Source organism: Aspergillus luchuensis, chromosome 1 (assembly GCF_016861625.1).
Source record: "Aspergillus luchuensis IFO 4308 DNA, chromosome 1, nearly complete sequence".
Classification (NCBI taxonomy): Eukaryota; Fungi; Ascomycota; class Eurotiomycetes; order Eurotiales; family Aspergillaceae; genus Aspergillus; species Aspergillus luchuensis.
This window is the reverse complement of record NC_054849.1, coordinates 2629619-2649240: the sequence shown is the minus strand read 5'-3', so window position 1 is coordinate 2649240 and position 19622 is coordinate 2629619. Positions and strand designations below refer to the sequence as shown.

Genomic DNA, 19622 nt, shown 5'->3' with positions numbered 1-19622 from the left:
TAGCTAGCTTGTCTTACCTGAAAGAGCTCGGTCATATCCAGACATTATGGGCAGTAGGCGAGATTAGGGGTTTCTGAGAGAAAGGAGACTGGAACGGAGTTCACGGGAGAAAGTAGGAGGTCAAATAGATACAATTCGGAGTCTTGGGTCGTAGAATGCTGGGGTCCGGTGTCCGGCTGGGCGATGACAGATGGAGGTGGACGCGAGGCCCGCCGCTGCCTTGAGAGCTCCCAAGCGCTTGGCGCGCGGCTAGCCGCCATGACGCTCTCCCTCCTGCTGGTTCTCCCCGACCACCCTACTACTAGTACAACTCTTGCCTCTAGTGCTTGCATATTCCACGCAGTAGACAGTAGCCACTTTAGAAATGACCACAACTGGAAATTTTTTAAAAAAAAAATACTTCTCTAATGGTACCGTGAATTCAACCTGGCACTGACCTAATCATCCACCAATCGATCATGACGACCAATGCATAAATATCAACAGGCTCGATAAAAAGAGAATTCTCATATAGTTGATCTACACCCCAATCGCCCATGACTCCCTGCCTAGCTGAGATCGGACCATGCTGTACATCACACGCTGAAAGGCGATACGAGAGAATGCAGGCATCGGGCTAGTTAAACCAATAATCACGTCTCGACTTTTGAAGGAGGGAACGACAAAACCCGCAGGGAAAGCATATGTAAACACAAGACGAGAACAGTATGAGTAATATGAAGAACAGTACAAGAATTATGGACACTCAGAACAATCTTGTCGCACGCACGACTCCCAATCCATGTGCCTCGCAGATGTCCCAAATCCGTCGTAGCTGGTTGAAATTTTGCTGGCTCAAAAGGAATACCCCAACACCCCCAACAGAGTCCGTTCCATTGTATCCCAACCATGATCAATACCGTGATTCTCCAATGATCCCTATTGTCGAAGCGCGCAGATGAACTCGGAAAGCCAACAAATAAAAAAAGGAAAAAGAGGAAAAGAAAAAAAAAAAAAAAGACAATATCTAGAATGCAATGCCATGCTCGAGCCCTTCCTCGCCAGCGCCGCGGCTAGCCGGACAGGAGTTCCTCCCCTCCGCCGGAGGAAGTATGCGCCCATGACGAGAGAAATGCGCGAAGCCCATGCCGCTCCAAGAAGGAAAGAAAAGAAAAAAGAAATGAGAACCAACAACAAACGCGAAACGATGATCCAGCAGGTGGTGAAGAAGCGCATAGGACCGCCTGGGCCCACCTGCCCGGGCGGTCTTCTTCTATACCCTCAAACATCGCTTGCAAAGACACAATAGTAAGACATACCGAAAATGGTCTGACGTCAAATCTGCGAGACCAGGCAAAAACAGAAAGGACCAAATCGGACGAAACGACGACACGCTACCGGCCTGCTCCTCCCAACCTAATGCACCAGAACTGCAGAATTCCTTATACAAATGCGCATCAACGGAATACCAACCGTCACATATACCAACATATCCAGACCACCATATGGACAAAAAACCGTGAGGGGGAACCGTCGTAGAAAACAAATCTCTAATGTCCCCGGCTGAAACAACATTGCTGTTTCATAACTTTTTTACGCGGGGGACTTGTTCGCACTGGCGCCGTTGCGACGAGAGTGGGCATCTTCACCCACAGTCAAACCTCCCAAGCCCGTCGAGAGGAAGGCAAACGGATCGCTCGAGCCATCATTGCCGTAGAAGGCACCGTTGGACGCACTGGTCGACGAGTTGTGATCAGCCCCCGTGAAGGCAGCCTGGGCGGCCGGGTTGGCGAACGAGGCCGCGGAATGGGAAGCATTCGCGGAGCCATAACCAGCGTTCATCTGACCCATAGGGGGGTATGCGGCCGGGGCGCTTCCCAAGCCCGAAGGCAAGGCAGCATAGTTGTTGGGGGGCGCGGCAAACTGTTGACCAAAGCCGCCAAAGCTACCAGTGCTAGCCGCGAAGGGACCAGGAGCCGGGGTGCTGGTCATGGAGTTCGGGCCCATGCCGAAGCTCGAGGGAGGATCCATCGGGGACGGGAAAGCGGAGTCGGCCACCACTGCTGCTCCAGACCGAGGAGCACCGCAACGCAGGCAATTGATGTTCTTGGCGAAGTTGTGGTAACCGCAGCCCTCGGAGCCACACTTCCAGTCACCAGCACGGAAAGGCACCACACCGCCGTTGCCGCCCATGCCGCGGGAATGGCCCATTCCGTGGCCGTGGCCCATGTGAGGAGGCATCATGGACGGGGGGCCGTAGCCGTAGCCGTATCCCATCGGATCGGGGGCAGCGGCCATAGCCGGGAACGAGCAGCGGAAGCATGCAGTACGGCGCTGGAAGTTCGAGAATCCACATGAGGGGCAAGTCCAGTCGCCAGGACGAGGGCGGTTCTTGGAGGGAGGGAAAGGCGTTAGGATCTCCGCGGCACGGTCCAGGACACGGCTGGAGGAAGGAGACACCTCGATGGCCTTTTCGTTCAGAGCACGGCCGTTCATGCAAAGGCTCTCGGCAGCCTGCGTGGGAAACAAATTAGATATCTGATCTAAGTTCTGAGGATAGTGAAAGATAGTAAGCCGGTTCATACCTCTTCGTGGGACGAGAAGACCGCAAAGCCGGTGCCGGTAGGCTTGTGCTGATCCGGGGTGCGGAGGGTCCAGAATGCGATCGGACGACCGCCGAACTGGGTGAACCAGCTCTCCAGTTCGGACTGGGTGGTGTCGTGGGGGAGTCCGCTCAGATGAAGAACCTTGCTGCGCTCGGCCAGGAAGGCACGAACGTCCGCTCTGGCATCCATGGGGCGGGTGAGGATCTCGGGGTGCTCATGTGGGGGCTGAGACTTCCGGATCAAGCCGCGCAGCACTCTGGCCAAGGTGATAGCCTCCTCCATGGCGCGACGGGGAGAGGCGGGAGCCAAGGCCTGCAGGTGGAAGGGAAGGTTGTGCTTGATGGGAGCGGAAGACTGAACGGGCTCAACCTCGAGGGCGGCGCAGATGTTGGAGAGAGAGCTGGGGCCGAAGGGCAGAGACTCGGGGTGGTGAGTCTGCCATCGCTGGTATTCGGTGCGGAGGTCGAATGTCCGGGAGTGCTGAAGGTATGCCGGAAGCACGACTGCCTTGTCCCGAGCCTCACGGGGCAGCTGCACACGAAGATCCCATGAATCCAACGTCACGAAGGCGAATTCCAGGTTCTTGCTGATGAGGTGTTCCTGGGCGAAAGCGTCGAAGCGGTTGATGGCGTCGCGGAAGGTGCCTGCCGAGCGGACGTGTTCCCATGTCAGAGTCGTCAAGCTCGCTTTCAAAGACCGTCAGCCATTGAACCAAGGGACGGATGGATGCGGAGGGACGGAGTGAGGTACGAGAGAAAGAGAGGAAGGCATTGTTGGGTGATTGGGTAGGCTGCGTTCGAACGGGGTGCACTTACTGCAAAGAGGCGTGATGGGGGTGTTGACGGGCTTGACAAGAACGCTTTCATGGTGCAACTAAGCCGAGGAAGGAAACAGTGTCAGCAAATAGTACATCATGGAGGATCCTCTTGTTGGGGAGGTTTGAGTGGTCTCGGTTGATCAAGGAAGCACGGCAGATAAGCATCCGAGAGGGAGGGGAATTTGTCAAGGAGGAGGGGGGAAAAAGGCTGGGGCAATGAATGGATGAACGAGAGATAATAAAATAATCAAGCCGACGTACCTCCTCGCAGGTTTTGGTATCCAACAAGATCCACCCCAACTCAATCACTTCAGCAGAGTCCTTAGTGACGTAGACTCCATGTTCGTCGCAGGTGGTCGCAACGTGGATAACAATGTAGCGATCCAACTTGGGGGTGGGTGCTGAAACGGCCATCGCTCACGGTTGTTGTCTAGACGTTGGCTGAATCTCACGGCCAACGGAGCGGGCAGGGGAGGGTGGAGGAGGGAGGGAGGAGGGAGGGAAAGGGACGGGTCGGAGAAAGGAAAAAAACGTGTCTCTGCAGGCACAGCAGGCGACACGGGTTCACGACCGGGAGGGAGAAGGAGGGGGGGGTTAAAGACCGCCGTGAAGAGAAGAAAAGAAAAAAGATCACGGGGGGGAAGGGAAAGAGGAAGAAAGAGGAGAGAACGGAGGAGGGGGAGGAGGAGGAGAAAGCAGAAGATCGAAAGGGAAGAAGGGAAGGAAGGAAAAAGAAAGTCCCCAGGCCAGGATGGGAAAGCAGGACAAGTTCGCTTTTCTGGTGGTGGAGCGTCGAGATTAAAAGAAAAGTTTCGGCTTCGAGGGGATCCTGGCCCAACTGGACGGCGTCTACGGGTCAACGCCGACTGGTTTAAGTGATTGATTATATGTGAGAATAATTGAAAGGATTGGAATCAATTCCTTTCCAAATCTACTACACAAAGTCCGAACTTCACAGTCTTTTGTTCTATTTTTTTTTCTGGTGGAATTCGGAACAATCGAATAGATTTTACTATCTGGTTTCCTCTCCTGAGAATTTCCACGGGGGAGAGAGAAAGAGGATACACTACTTACTACTAACTAACTCGATACATCCCACAACTGACCGTTTACCGTATTGTATGACAGGTCTGGTACAACAGCCTCTCTCAGTTGTCTCCCCAGCGGTATAATCAGTCATTGCTACTATTTATTCTTTCACTTCTCCCCCAAGGTGTCTATCTGTATCTGTATCTGTCGGTCTGGTTAGAATACAACCAAACATGATACCGCTGCAAAGAATCATTGATTGATTCATGTTGGTTAATTGACACACATAAGACACACACATACTTACATACATACACACACACACATCCGACATTCGCCATACTTTACCAACACATTGAACACGACGGAACAGTCTAAATGTTTATTAATATTACTGACTACTTACGATAATCACCTGTCAAATCAACGAACCACCCCGATCACCGTGAACCACCCCCAGAGCCAATGATAAAACATCTCACACCCCCATTGAATCGTGCCTCTGGAATGTCGGATCATCCCCAGGCTCTCTCCTTCTCCTCCCTTCATGAAACAACTATATAAATAGTAATGATAGTACCGAATCACAGTGATTAGACACAAGGGCTAATTGAAAGATGTGTTATGTGTGGAATGTCCGGAGTGAAACCCGTACTTTTTTGTTTCTTGACGGTATCTCCGACCCGACGCCCGCCGCCAAAAGGGAAAGCTCGACTTCCCCCCAAAGGCTGATCCATTCCCATTAACCTTAAACCCTGGATATATTTTCCCCTCCAGGCAGCAAAGGCCAAGCAAGAAACAAGTTAATGATGATGATAATGTTATTGCTGACAACATGAAGAGGAAGTACTAGTAAAGTAGCGTGGCAATAACAGTAAGTACAAAGTACCTACTAACTTTACGTAGTCTACATGTCTAACAAACTACTAGTAACTATCTACTACTATCCAAGTTGCTCTGTGCGTGCCCAGATACTAATATGGCCGTGCCAGGTTTGGGGGTGGGAAGGAGAAGGAGGGGGGGTCAAAAGGATGGAATGTCAAAGCAAAGTCAATTGAATGGATTTATTCGATCTGTTCCACAACCAAAGCATAAGGGAAAAAAGAGAGGGAAAAAAATTGTGAGAGGAGAAAAACGCGAGTGTTTCCGTGGAGGTGCCTGTGGGCGATGGCCAATGAGAGGAAGTGGAAGGGCCCACTATCCGCCAGACTTCGCATCCGAAAGATTGAAAGTTGCTGGGCGAGGGATTCCGTGATTGGGTTCTGTTTGAATTAATTATTAATTACCAACAAATAGTTACGGAGTAACTTCAAGAAATGAATTAAAGGGATAGTTTTAATTGTTGGATGTGCCTTGCAATTTATTAACAGTTTATATACAAAGTAACCAATTAATTGCGAAGACGGTGCTACTCTGTATTAATTCATTGAGGAAGCCTGTATATTCTCGACCGATAGACCAAGGCTTACTCCCCAAAACCCGACGGACTTATCACCACGCGCCATCCATATCAGGCCATGACTGTACTAATTCCAGCTCATCCCGGTCTAAAACTGCCACTAGCGCCGCTCCAGTAAGCTACCGCCTGGTCCACGTTCCAGATCACACGATTCCCTCTCCTCCCCCAGTCACAAGTACTAAGCCAGCCATGGGCCAGGCTGACGTTTCCTCTACAATCTCCGCCTATGAACCAGAATAGCCCACCAACCACACGTAGCAAATATCATCATGAGATTAAGTGTCAACCAACTAGAAACATCCATGTACACTCGTAACCAAACACCTAACTACACGGCCCGTCCCATGTCAAGCCAATCCATCCCAACGCACCGGGTGAACCTTCCTCAAACGCCTTTCCCAATCCCATGTCCAACTATCTACGGATTCACTCGTCATCCTGACCTTCCGACTTCACAATCGTGGTCCGGCTATCGTCGTTCTCATCCTCTTCTTCGATGATACTTGGCTCCAGTGAGAAGCCCCGCCGCATGGTCCCGGGCTCAATGGATGGCCGCACACTACCAGACCGCACGCTCATGTTCGACCGCACGCTCATAACATCGCTATCGCCTTCTTCCATGCCTTCGCGGGCTCGCCCACTGGTTGGGCGTCCCCCATGAGCCGCGGCCAGAAGCTTGAGGACCGCGTTCTTGACCTTGACGAGCGCGTTCCGCCCAGCGGCCTCGGCGGCCACGCTTTCCTCGATCGCCTCATCCAGCAGCTCCTTCACCTCCTGCGCTAGTTCCTTATTCTCGGGCGTGATTTCCGCCTGCGTACTGCGAACGCTGGAACTGAACGGATCCTCGCCTTCTGGAGCCCGGGACCCGGACCGCGAGGGAACGACCGGAGGAGCGATATAAAGCTTGCTCATAAGGGAGAAGAGCAGCTTCTTCTCTTCCTTGGAGCAACGGTTGGTACCGGTGCTGATTCCTAGCACCCGCTCGAGGATATCCTTGACCAGTGCAAGGTGGACGAAGCCGCAAGCATTGGCGTTGGCCGGACCACCCGCAAGGATCCTCTCCCCGCCCAGTCCGACGACCCGCCGCTCATCAGTCCACTCAGCCAGCATACCCACAACGCCGGTCATCAATGCCTTCAGCTCCCGCTGGCCCACCGACTCATCTATATCACCGTCACTGTCTTCCTCAGCCTCGAGCGAGTAATATTCTTCGGCGGCATTCAGCGTGGCTCGGATCACGGGAACCGCGACCTTTCGCATGTGCTGGGTGTTTTCCAGTCGTGAATGGCAATACACGGGGAAGAAGTAGGCCAAGGCCTGTCTCAGTGCAGGGTTGTCCCGAGTACGAGGATGGAAGAAGGAAAGGATGAGTGACTGCAGGAGAGTCTCGACGGAAGTCTGGTTATATTCCTGAATGGCCGGGGGGATGTTTGCCCCCGCTGGTGTGAACGTGTTCGTGAGCAACAACTTCGAGAGCGCTGTGGCGGCAGCTGTTTGCACGCTGTTAGGCGAGCTGGACTTCAGCGACCGGGCAAAGACCTTTAACAATGGCTTCTGGAAAACTGGCGGCGCCACGGTCTCGCCGTCATCTTGTTCCACAGGCACAAGCAACGTGGGATGCGTTGTCAGCATATCACACAAGATGTGGATGGCAGTCACTTGCAAGGCCTCGTGGCCCTTGCTGAAGCAGTGGATGAAGAGAGTCATGTTTTCCTCAGCCAGAGTCTGTAGAACCGTTAGTAGACAATTGTAAGCACTTCATAGGAATAGTTCCTACCTTATCGAGTAGACAGCAAAGACCCAGACACTCAAGACCCCTCTCACGGATAGGGGCCTCGTGACTTCGAACGGCAGGCACGACAAGGTTGTTAAGCATAGTCACCAAGTTCATGTTGGCTTGGAGGTTGCCCTCGACATTCTGCAGCATGCACTGCGCAATGTGCAGACATTTCATGTTGACCATGATCTCCTTCAGTACCTTCGCTTTAGCCTCCTCTTTGTTGAAAGGCTTCTCTTCTTCGGACTGAGGGGTCTCGGATCGGTGGCGGGTGGAGCTGGCATCGCTGATTTCTGACCTTGCAGACACGAAGCTGTCCTCAGTCACAATAGTGTCGTGGACTTCAGCAATGGCTTCCAGAACAACGCTACAGAATTCCTTCTCGGCAGCAGCGTTGGGGCCGCAAACACATCGCAGGGTCTCGACAGCAAGCTTGGTGCACTCCTGAGGGAGTTCCGGTACGGCAAGCGACTCACGCAGTAGGGAGAACATCTTGCGCCGTCCAACTTCATCACTGTAGTCCAGAGTCATGGAGATATGCAGCAACTGTTCCACGATAAATTCTTGCTCCACGGAATCGTCATCATTGGCATCGCCGGTCTCTTTAGCGATCTTCTTCCGCTGCAACAGGTCGGTCATGTACTTATGTAGGTAAAACGCAAGGGCTGTGACTTCGGGCATCTTCTCGTCTGCAAGCTTGTCGTACTTCCCTTCATTCTCAACGCGGCAGAAGTCGCTGAAAGACCGGATCATAAAGGCCGATTCCGCGGTAAGGTTCTCCCAGAAAGGCTCGTCGAAAACAACCGCCTCCCGATAATCCGGGCGACCTTCCCAGAAGCTACGCATGGCTTCGTGTGCAATTCCAGACTCTACTCCGGAGTTGACAACATCAATTCTTTCGAGGAGCTCAAGCAGCCCATTGAAGTTCGGTGGGGAGCGTTGCCCTGTAGGTCCGGCTTCGGGGTCGTTGTTGGTGCCAGCGCAGTCTTCAACCCAGCGGTCGTAGAACAATTTACCCGTGGCTTTGCGAACGCTCTCGTCACGGTCACGGAGACCCCATCGAAGAAGCTTCTCTCGCATAGACAGCGACAAATGCCGGAAGTCACCAAGGGTGGGAAGAAGACGCGAGTACAAGGCACGTCGAGTGGCGGCATCGAGATCGCGGGCTCGTTCCAGGAGATATTTCAGGGTGCCCGGCACCAGAGGGAGATTTATAAGTAGGGTCTTTCGTACATCGGCACTGGTATCATTCTGCATAATATCGATGAGTCGCTCGAGCACAGCCTTGCTGTCATCGTCATCTTCGTCGTCGTTGCCTGCGAGACGGCCAAGTCCCATAACAGCCTGCACTCTTACGGCAGGCTCTTTGTCTCTAATACGCTTCACAAGACCGCCGCGAATGGCGTGGTATTGGTCATCGTCTATCGTTTCGAGGGAGTTGACAATGTGGGCGATGATTTGGGTGGCGCGAAAGCGGACTGTCTTGTCTTTCGTTGCTAGTAAGGGAACGATTATGTTGATCAGACTGGTAGTCAAGCGGGAAGTGGGCGTTTCAGGCGAGTTTTGCATATCTTCATCGTCGTCATCCGCAGCATATAGCTCTGCATCCTTCTCGGAAGCCAATGCCAGGAATGCGCCGAGAAAGCGTAGAATGCGGTCTCCGACCGGCTCTGATTTCTTGATAGGGAGAATGCGCAGAACGCAACGGCCGACCTCCGTGTTGAACTCCGTCTCGGGCAGAGTCTCTTCCATAGGAAGCGTCCATTCTGCCTGGGACTTGCTGCCATCCTTCTTGGAGCTCTTCTGGGATATGCCGCAGCAAGCTTCTTGGAGCTTCCTCAGTCGGACAACGAGTTTCCGATGTCCGGTTGTCGAGCGCTGCGCATCGGCGAAAAGAGAGCATACATCGCGGCGCAAAGTGGGAATCGCCTCTGGAAGGGAAGGCTCCTCGGGGATAGTGAAAGACGGGGTCACTGAGCCTGCGCGCGAGGGCTGAGCGGAGGTCTTGCGCGTGGCGGTGGACGTTGAACGGGCGGATCGGCCAGGCATGGTGGCTCAATGGCGGGGTAGATGTCTCGTCTCAGACAGTTCAGTAAGGGGTCGGGAGTCAATAGTCGTCATAAATCATCCTAAATCAGTTGCATCGATGGATCTTAACGCGTCGTCCGTCCAAAGCGTGTCTGGCGTGTGCAAGAGTTCGATGTGTTCAGGAGAAAGACTGATGCTGTTCCGATCCAAACATTGCGGAGGCTGTCACGGGGCTGGATAAACAAACAGCCCAAACGGGAAGGCTGATAAGGGCTAGGGCTGCACGTGGTTTCAATCTACAGAAGATTACTGGGCTGTACGAGAAACATGCAGTTCACACTGAATGTGATGTCAATATACTGAACAAGCACACAAGACTGGGCTAAACATTATCCCTTTCACGGCTATCAACATACAAACACAATACAATACAGGTGCCAATGTCAGCTCCATCATGGAATCCCCAGTCAAGGCAGTGAAAGCAATCACGCCATCGACCACGTGATGTAGCTTACTAACACCGATCATCGGCATGCGGACAATCTGGGGAATCGCTGCGTTCCTCTCTCAGCATCCAGGCGTTCTGGGTTTGACAATTAGCGAGCCGTTGACAGCATGTTTCGTCAGAGTATCCGTCGATTTGGCACAACGGCCCTCCGCGCCGCGGAGGCATCAACAACCTCCTACAATGTCCGGGTATCCAAAGCCCAGGGCTTCACCAACGGCCTCACGGAAGGTATATATGCACCTATGCCTGTCTACCACCGGCAACTCAATCGCATAACTAACCACCCTCCGCAGCAATCGGCAACACCCCCCTGATCCGACTGAAGAAGCTCTCCGAAGAAACCGGCTGCAACATCCTCGGCAAAGCCGAGTTCCAGAACCCCGGAGGCAGCGTCAAGGACCGCGCAGCTCTATTTGTCGTCGAGGATGCAGAGCGAAAGGGCCTCCTGAAGCCCGGCGGTACAGTGGTGGAAGGCACGGCAGGAAACACCGGAATCGGACTCGCGCACGTCTGCCGCTCCAAGGGCTACAAACTCGTCATCTACATGCCGAACACCCAATCGCAGGGCAAGATCGACCTGCTGCGTCTCCTCGGCGCCGAAGTGTACCCCGTTCCCGCCGTCGCATTCGACAACCCGCAGAACTACAACCACCAGGCACGTCGGCACGCCGAGTCCCTGGACAACGCTGTCTGGACTAACCAGTTCGACAACACCGCCAACCGCCAGGCGCATATCGAGACGACCGGTCCGGAGATCTGGGCGCAGACGAACGGTCAGATTGACGCTTTCACTTGTGCTACGGGTACCGGTGGTACTTTGGCTGGTATTACGCGCTACTTGAAGACCGTCAGTGACGGGAAGGTGAAGAGTTTCCTTGCCGATCCTCCGGGTAGTGTGTTGCACAGCTATATCCAGAGCGGTGGGAACTTGGTCGAGCGCTCCGGTAGCAGTATCACTGAGGGTATTGGCCAGGGTCGTGTCACGGATAACCTGCAGCCGGATATTGGTCTGCTGGACGGATCGCTTAACATCCCTGACGAGAAGTCGATCGAGATGGTGTACCGCTGCTTGGATGAGGAGGGTCTGTACCTCGGTGCCAGCTCGGCGTTGAATGTGGTGGCCGCGCAGGAAGTGGCGAAGAAGCTGGGCAGGGGTAACACCGTTGTTACTATCTTGTGTGATGGTGCTTACCGCTATGCGGACCGGCTGTTCTCCAACACGTGGTTACAGACGAAGGGACTGCGTGGCGCGGTGCCGAAGCATTTGGAGCGCTATGTTGTGCTGCCTTAGATGTAAATCAGATATCAAATTGTGAATAGACATGATGTATGCTAGAACGGACTCTTTGAACTAAGCCGCGCAGTAATAGTAGTAAGTAATAGTACTTCAATGGGACTCATGATGATACTACCCATGACCCACTAGTATGTAGTAGTATATATATATATCCACACCACATAAACTGAACCCAACACACCCAACTCCGACATTCATAGAACTGAAACCCAATAGCCCTTTATTATCCCTCTCCTTACCTACTTTCCAGACCAAATCTAAATCACCAGTGATAGACATTGAACATAGTAGATAATGGCATTCGTGCCCAGGAATCATACAAAAATAGCCAAGTTTATAAAGTTATCTACGGTTACAACGAGTTGCCAACAATTATGAATGCTCTACTAGTCGTTATTCAATAGTAATAAAATAATATACTTTGTAGTACCCTGCTTGATAAATATATTTCGGTACGTACTAGTAGTACCTCTATATTTATATCATTGTTGACTTGACGTCATTACATACTTCGATACTACAGTTTGACAATATAATTTCTAGTAGTGACTGCTGGTAACCTACATTTACCAATCCCACTACTATACGAGTAGTAACACTGCTGCAAGGAGATCTATTCTATCTATACACAGTAGTAATAATATACAATGAGTCGAGTCAAGACCATCCATCCATCCATCCATCCCCACCCCTCAAACCACATACCTCAAAACCATGAAGTCTATCCAACATCAATCAACATCATCCGAGATAGAAGTAAAATAAAGTAAACGCCATAAAATGCACCCATCCCAAACGCCACCCATGAAAAACAAACACAACCCACATTACACCCTCCCTTTCTTCACCACTCCTCCCATTTCCCCTTTCGGAGACTTGGGAAATAGCTCAATCATCCTTCTCCGGCATCCTCATATAAGCATCAATCGCAGCACTGAACGCCGCAAAGCCGGCACACCCCGCCGCCGCAGCCTGGGGACCAGCCTTCGCACCCAGAATCCCACCAGTAATGCAACCCGCCGCGACCGAATTCGTCAGATCATTCTTGGCCCGCAAGCCCTCAATACAACACTCAGTGCCAGAGTACAGCGCACCCACGACACCGAAGTTCTTCGCACTGGACCATGACCGCTGGCCCATGTCTTTAAATCCCCTCCGCACTTGCTCTTTCCAGGGTAGGTCGGCGATCGCTTTGCCTTGCGGGGTGAAGGTGGAGTCGTAGGACATCTACACATATACCATGTATCTGTTAGTTTGGTTTTATTTGGGAGAGAAGGGAGGGTATGGGGATGGGGGACAGGCGTACGCTAGCCATGAACAAACCGAATACACCACCCAGACCGAAACCCATTGTTCCGGCCATGACGGTCTTCATGGGGCAGGATTCCATGGCGGAGTACATCTATCATCAGTATTATTGTGTTAGCTTGGTTTTCTGATGTAGGAGGGAGAGGGCAAGGGGTAGGGGGGAAGTGTACCATCTTCACCATGGCTTGTTCTTGCTCACTCATACCCTGCATGTTGGGTCCTGCTGCGCCGGGGGCGCCGCCGAGGCCGCCCATCGGCGTGGTCATGCCAGCGGGGTTCATTGTGTATGTTGTTTTAGTGTCTGAGGTATGTGGTGGAGCTCGAGAAGGGTTGATACGGAAGCTGGAGTGGTGGAGGAGCTCCGCGACACGGTGGTAGTGAGTGGTGTAGACAGACGGCCGATTATCGCATCCCCCCGGACTTTTTGCGGAGATGGCGACAGGCGCAAATTTATTTTTACGGGACGCGGAACGTGCCAGAGTTGCAGTATCACGTGATATCCCGGGATTTCACGATACTATACGGATAACTATCTACTACCCCTACTAATACAGAGCAAGATAGGATAAATGTAGGCAATAAGTAACTGTTTTTACAGCCAGTACATTCTGACATAAATACATTCTAAAACATGCAAGAAGGTAAAGAGTGAAATCAACGCTCATCGTAAAGGGTATTGCAACATTCATAACCCTGCGTTAATCCGTCGGTCTCTGCTTGGTCGCACATATCGTGTCCATATTTACAATAGCATTGGAAGAAATAATCGAAAGCCGTAATCGAACGGCATATTCAGAGTAATCGAGCAATCAGTCACGCTTGTCGTCCTTGTCAATCGGCGAATAGGGTTCCTTTCGTTCGGGGGAGAGACTGCGCTCCCATTCGGCCATCAGGTTGGACGCGGTCCGGGTCAACTTCGAGGGCGCTAGCTTGGTAATGGCTGGCCAAGGGATACCGTCGGAGACACTGGGATCGGGAACAATAGACTCGTGCAGGGCGCGCCAGTCGCCAAAACTAGTGCCAGTCAGCGTATCACTGTCAAGGGCCAAGACGAGGACAGATGCCTACGAAAGATATAAACACTGGTTAGGACCTACCTGGTACTTGTACGTGGACTGCTGCTCTGCGTCATCGGCGACTGGTCCTGCTTCGACTCCAACGTGGAGCGGCTGGACGACGGCGTATGTGTCTTCTTCGGCGAGTCCCACTCCCAGTTGTCTTCAACATCGGGGGTGTGGGAGTCGCCCTGTTCGATCCGCCCGCTTGGGGTACTGGAGGCTCCGCGAGCGCTCCGGGACTTCTGCCCAGCTGTATCAATGCCGAATTCACTCCAGAACGACGCGTCAATGTCCGCCGAGTTGGAGTCTTTACCAGAATAATTTGTCCCCGCGCGTGACGTTCTGCCCCCCTGCATGGATAACCGGTCTCTGCTTCGTGATGTCGAGCTGGATGAATCCCGCTTGCGTACGGGAGGTACGCCTCGGGATTCGGTCGCACTGATGCCCTCTTCTCCCACGGTCGCTTGTCGGATATCCTCCAAGAATGTCCAGAGTCCCTCACGCAGGTCGGACGCCATCTGCTTGCCGGTGCGCATCAGCGCCTCACGAGACGGAGGAGGCATGGTGTTTCGCCACTGCGCGATCATATCCTCGGTGGGCTTGGAGGAGTCGCCGGAACCTGCACTGCGCTCAACAGACGACGGCAGAGTGGCTGACCGGGGAGACCGGCCGATACGACCATTCACCGAGTTGGTCTCCGACTCCGATGCGGCCCTGCCGTCTCCAGAAACCGACACCGGCGACAGCAAGGATAGGGTCCGGGTGTGAGAGCCCCGGAATACCCGTCGTCCATTGGCTGAGACGGTCGTGCCTTGGGTTGCCGCTGCGCGCAGACTGTGGCGGCGATCCAGCTCCCGGCTGAGTCGTGCGTGCGCCAGCGAGGGGCTCGCGGAGCCGCTCAGACTGGGGTCTCGACGATGCGAGCGCTCCGGAGTCTGATCGGGGGATCGCAGCGGGATCAAAGGCTCTGCCCGATAGCTAATCTCCGCTCGCTTCTTGGTCCTCTCGGACGAGGCCCACTGCTTCTTCAACGAGTCCAGCTCAGTCTCCGCACGATGGAGCTCCTCCCGCAGCTCCAGCACTCTTCTTTCCTGCGAGGCGATGGCGGTCAACAGTCCGGAGCCATCATCTTGTTCGTCAAAGGCCAGGGGAGCTGCCAGATGGGGGATCGGCGAGGGGTAGGCGGAGGAACGAGTCACGGGCGTCATGGATCCAGGGGAGGCAACACTCGCACTAGGGTCGACGGTGGCGGGCGGCGGGATGTTGATGGGGAAGTTCAAGGTCAGTCGTTTGGCGTGTCGAGCAGCACCATTTGGACGTGCTGGTAGAGAGGATCGCTTCGACTGAAGGGTAGTTCGATCATGCTCAGTGGGAGGGTTTGGGTGGTGGTGGGTGAGGTGGTCGGGCGACGACAGCTGCAGCAATGTCTGGGACGTTTCCGGAGCCATTCCCGCCCTGCCCGTTCCCGGGGAATCCCCCATGACGGACCAGCGTACTGAGGATGGAGACTTCGTTGTTGATCAGACAGGCCTGGGGAGTTGGTTACAGAAGCTGAAGCGACAGAATCATGGCAAAACCCTGGAGAGCCCGGCAGGAAGGATAGAAACAATCGATCAGGGGCCCGGGGAGTCAGTCAGATGAATGCTCCAGGGGGGCGGCACGAGGGAGAGGAATTGGCTGATAAGGAAGCTAAAGAATGTATGGGCCAATCAGTCGCATAAACAAATAAATGGTAGCCGTTAAGAGGCAGAAAAGGAGGAGATTGAAGAAAGAGAAGAAGGCCAGTCAGTCAGTCAGGGCAAGGGAAAGAAGGAAAAATAGAAGAAACGGGGCCGGGAAGCAACACGGCCAAGAGAGAAGGAGTGTAATCAAATCCCATCAAATAAAAATGCGAAGAGCACGAGCACAAGAGGAAAAGGTCAGGTCTGGCCGAGGGAGCGAAAGTATGGCTAAGAGCCAACGGGTCTTAGTGAAGGTCACTAAAGCCACCAAGTTGGCGGGCGAAGGAGGGAAGTGGATGGGCTCCAGCGGGTCGCAACGCGCATCCCTTCCGCCTGCAGTCTTGCGTTTCACCGCGTTCTCATTTCTCTCATTTCTCTTCTCTTTCTCTTTCAGGGGGTGATGGGTGATGGGAGATGTCTGTGGAAATTACTAACCCGGTGGTTAGATGAGGATGGGCAATGCAAGAAGTTGTATACCCAGTATAGATAGTATAATTTTGGTAGATAGTATATGACTATCTATCTCTCTATCTACATGATCATCCATCACATTTCATTATCTTTCCCTGCTGCACGATGCGGGGAGACATGCACGCAAGGGGGAACATTTTAAACAGCAATGATCAATGAGGATCATCCTCCCCTCCTCATGTGGTTGACAGCCCCAACGTGATGCCAATTTACCTGCAACTGCTTTCTCCCTACGTATTTACTTCCCGCACAACTTCTCTCATCTCCCAAATTACTGCTCCTATTTTTGAATCTTCGTATCGTCCCGACCCGTCTTCTCGGAGTCTGGATGGCCTGCTCGGCTGGTATTTCCGTTATTACTTTGTACCATCATGTTGTTCCTAATATACATCACATAGGAGATTTTCATTTTTAAAATTTTTCACATAGAATTGTGGTTACCCATACATGCAGCAAATACATGCAGGTCGCAGATCGCCTCAGTTCCACCAACACCAGCTATAGTTCACACAAAGTTCCATACACTGTCCAAGATTATCCTTCCATCCAAAACAACAACAACAATTATCACATCATGAAAAGAACAAGAGAAAAGAAAAGCAGTAAAAGACCTATCTATCAGAACAGAATTTAGTACACATGCTCGCCCGAAATATAATCATCAGAAATGAAAGTCGTCGCGCAGATTCGGAACTGAGCCATCGAACCAAGTTCCACGGGTTGTGCCACGCTGCCACACCAGTTCGACCAGCACCTGGCCTCCAGGTTGGCCTCAACCCACGAAGCCCAATGCAGCAAGGAAAACCGTACCAAGCGAGGGGAATTATGCAGAAATGAAATCAATAGGTGCAGCATACAACAAGCCCATGGACCCAACATGTAAACGCCCCGGGAACCGATTTTGTACAGATAATAAAGAATAAAACAAATCACAAAAATGACAAGGAAGCCGCAAGGGACCTGTCAATAACGTCAAGGGTACAAGGAGGAGTTTAGATCCCCGGCCAGCGGTTGCGGAGGCCTTCCGACCATCGTTGATAGAGCACATCCGACAACTGCTTCGTGTGCTCCATCCCCGGCACTTGCTGGCCCGGGAGATTCGCCAGCTGCGCCGGCTGCAGGTTGGGCTCGGCCACTGCCGCACTCTGGCGGCGCCGGTGGCTTTTCAGATGTGGGTTGTTTTGTGCCAGAACCAGTCGCGGCCTCTGTGGGGATTCGGCCGGTGGAGCGGGTGGGACGAGGCTGGCCAGCTTGGGGTCGCTAGAGTAACCGCCATTTCATCAGCTTCCCTTGCCATTCGCTGCAGGAAATATCGCCACTTACCCTTGCAGTCGCTCCGTCATCGCCCTCACGATATGATATAGACCCTCGGGGTCGATCATTTCCAGATCACTCCACGCCTCGGCCAGCCGGGAAATCGCCTCGCGCTTCTCGTCATCTCCCGTCGTGCCCAACACCTCCTGACAGGCAAGTCCCACCGCCTTGCTGTATGCGCGACGGCCCAGCTGTGCTTCCTTGCTGTTGGGCTCCGAGAAGAGCGTCTTGGGACTGGCATTTTCGTCCGTGTAGGAATACTGCGGGGGGTATGAAGCGTCGGCGGGGATTTTATCCGACACACGACGGAATTGACGGACGGTCGAGGGACTGTTCCCAAAGCTCATGTCCACCCCCAGAGGTTGCTTCACCCCGCTGGATCGTCGCTTGGCACGCCGCAAGGATGGACTGCGTTCGGGTGCCGGTGCCCGTCTAACGGCGGTATTCGTTGCATGCTTCGGTGGAATAGGTGGGCTAGAGATGTGCAAGTCGTCCATCAGCTCGGAGGCTTCATCAAACACCCAGTCCTGGGGTTCTGGCTCGTTCTCGAAGTCGTCGGGCTCTTCGCGGATAGCCATCGTGGGAGCTTTCACGGTATCAAAGACCCATCCGTCATCATCATCCAGGTTCCGAATCGTATTGCTGCAGCAAAGTAGTTAGTGGATGTGATGTGTGTTCGGGGACGGGCTACTTACAGAGACTCTGCATAGTACTTCACTTTGTGTGTCACGCCCCGACCAGCATCCCAGTCCTGTCTCCGATGAATCAGCTCCTGCAAAGCCTCCGTTTTCCCCGCATTGCGGATGAACTTGTGTCTCAGAAGCTCCTTGGCACTCGGTCTTCGGTCGGGGTCCTTGGTCAAGCATTGTGCAATAAAGTCCTTGAAGGTGTTGCTGTACTCGTCGCCTTGCAAGCGGGGGGCAGGTTCCTTGGGAATCAAAAAGAGCACTTTCATGGGGTGAGTGCTGGCGTGTGGCGGCTCGCCGTTGATCATCTCGATCGCCGTAATACCCAGGGACCAGATATCCGCTTTGTAGTCGTATCCAGCCTGCTGGATCACTTCGGGCGCCATCCAAAACGGCGTTCCGACAAAGGTGTTGCGTTGGGATTTGATATTGATCAACTGTGCGGCCACGCCGAAATCCGCCAGCTTGACCTTTCCGGTATGCGACAGAAGTACATTGGCGGCTTTAATGTCGCGGTGGATCTTGCCTTCGCTGTGCAGATAATCCAGACCCAGCAGCAGTTGCTGGCAAATAATGGCGACGTGGGCTTCGTTAAAAACGCCGGGTTTCAGCTAGAAGTGGTTAGCGAAGCGCACCCAGATTCGACAGGTCACTCATGGATTACCAGGTCCAGACAGGATCCACCACCGAGATACTCCATCACAATCCACAGCTTATGACCTCTCAGAAAACTCGCCTTGTATTGCGTCACGAATTGGCTCGCACAGGTAGCGAGGACGGAGATTTCCTGCTGGATTTCTTGGATATCATCTTCACTGGATTCGAGATCGATCTGTAGCAGCGGGCGCATGTCAATTAATGGATACGTTCACCGGGCGAAAAAGCCATGCAGAGTCACACGCACATGTTTAACCGCCACAATCTCTCCGGTAGCCTTTTCAATGGCCTTGTACACCGTTCCAAAACTTCCACCTGCAGGTGCAAACGGTCAGTTCCCGATGCGATTGCCTCCACTGACACATTCCGCAGGACCACTCACTTCCCAGCTCCTCCAGCATCTGATAATGACCTGACATGTCGTCCTCCATGGTTATCGTGCAGGAAGTCTCCTCCACGGATGAGACAGCGACGACGTGAAAAGTGGAGAGAGAAAAATAGAAAGAGGAAAAAGGTGAGCAGGGACCACACACACACAACTCAGCACACAAGGGGCAACCCGCACAGCCAGCCAGCTGAATTAATCCTGTGGATACAAGATATACACGCTGAGCCGAACAAATTCGAGTGAACCGACCTTGGAGAGCGGAGGGATGGAGGAGCAATCAACGGGAGAGCTGAGGCTATCTACCAGGGACTCCTCCATTCAAGGACCAGCCCGTCGCGCATCCGGTGGTCGGCAGCCGCTCGCTCCCATGGTTCGCGGCAGACACAACAGGCGGTAGCTCATGGCAACCATGGTTCCCGCTGCTTCTTCCCCCTCACCGCCTGCCGCTGACCGCTGGACTCGGATTATTTGGTTTGCCGTCATGTCAGATCACATGCTGCTTTCTTTCCCTTTAAATAG

The 19622-nt window shown here is 53.1% G+C and overlaps 6 protein-coding genes across 6 annotated transcripts; 1 reads left to right on the top strand and 5 right to left on the bottom strand.

Annotated features, from left to right (window-relative positions):
• Positions 1-1572: 1572 nt before the first annotated feature.
• Positions 1573-3816, bottom strand: AKAW2_10909S (putative RNA binding protein (Arp); the record flags this gene model as incomplete). The annotated part of the gene is made up of 4 exons (XM_041692423.1): positions 1573-2493; positions 2565-3271; positions 3401-3458; positions 3664-3816. 4 exons carry the CDS (start codon positions 3814-3816, stop codon positions 1573-1575), a joined length of 1839 nt encoding a protein of 612 aa, XP_041537629.1.
• A 2500-nt stretch (positions 3817-6316) lies between these two features.
• AKAW2_10908S (condensin subunit YCG1) lies at positions 6317-9716 on the bottom strand (the record flags this gene model as incomplete). The annotated part of the gene is made up of 2 exons (XM_041692412.1): positions 6317-7615; positions 7668-9716. 2 exons carry the CDS (start codon positions 9714-9716, stop codon positions 6317-6319), a joined length of 3348 nt encoding a protein of 1115 aa, XP_041537628.1.
• A 594-nt stretch (positions 9717-10310) lies between these two features.
• On the top strand, positions 10311-11494 carry AKAW2_10907A (cysteine synthase A; the record flags this gene model as incomplete). Its single annotated transcript, XM_041692401.1, has 2 exons — positions 10311-10431; positions 10497-11494. The coding sequence occupies 2 exons, from the start codon at positions 10311-10313 to the stop codon at positions 11492-11494; spliced, it is 1119 nt and encodes a 372-aa protein (XP_041537627.1).
• Positions 11495-12388: 894 nt separating this feature from the next.
• TIM22 (translocation channel protein TIM22) lies at positions 12389-13089 on the bottom strand (the record flags this gene model as incomplete). Its single annotated transcript, XM_041692390.1, has 3 exons — positions 12389-12727; positions 12807-12902; positions 12979-13089. The coding sequence occupies 3 exons, from the start codon at positions 13087-13089 to the stop codon at positions 12389-12391; spliced, it is 546 nt and encodes a 181-aa protein (XP_041537626.1).
• A 528-nt stretch (positions 13090-13617) lies between these two features.
• Positions 13618-15347, bottom strand: AKAW2_10905S (uncharacterized protein; the record flags this gene model as incomplete). Its single annotated transcript, XM_041692379.1, has 2 exons — positions 13618-13822; positions 13906-15347. The coding sequence occupies 2 exons, from the start codon at positions 15345-15347 to the stop codon at positions 13618-13620; spliced, it is 1647 nt and encodes a 548-aa protein (XP_041537625.1).
• A 1703-nt stretch (positions 15348-17050) lies between these two features.
• AKAW2_10904S (STE20 family serine/threonine-protein kinase) lies at positions 17051-19146 on the bottom strand (the record flags this gene model as incomplete). The annotated part of the gene is made up of 6 exons (XM_041692368.1): positions 17051-17318; positions 17382-18014; positions 18068-18669; positions 18723-18890; positions 18963-19030; positions 19098-19146. The coding sequence occupies 6 exons, from the start codon at positions 19144-19146 to the stop codon at positions 17051-17053; spliced, it is 1788 nt and encodes a 595-aa protein (XP_041537624.1).
• Between the last annotated feature and the right edge of the window lie 476 nt (positions 19147-19622).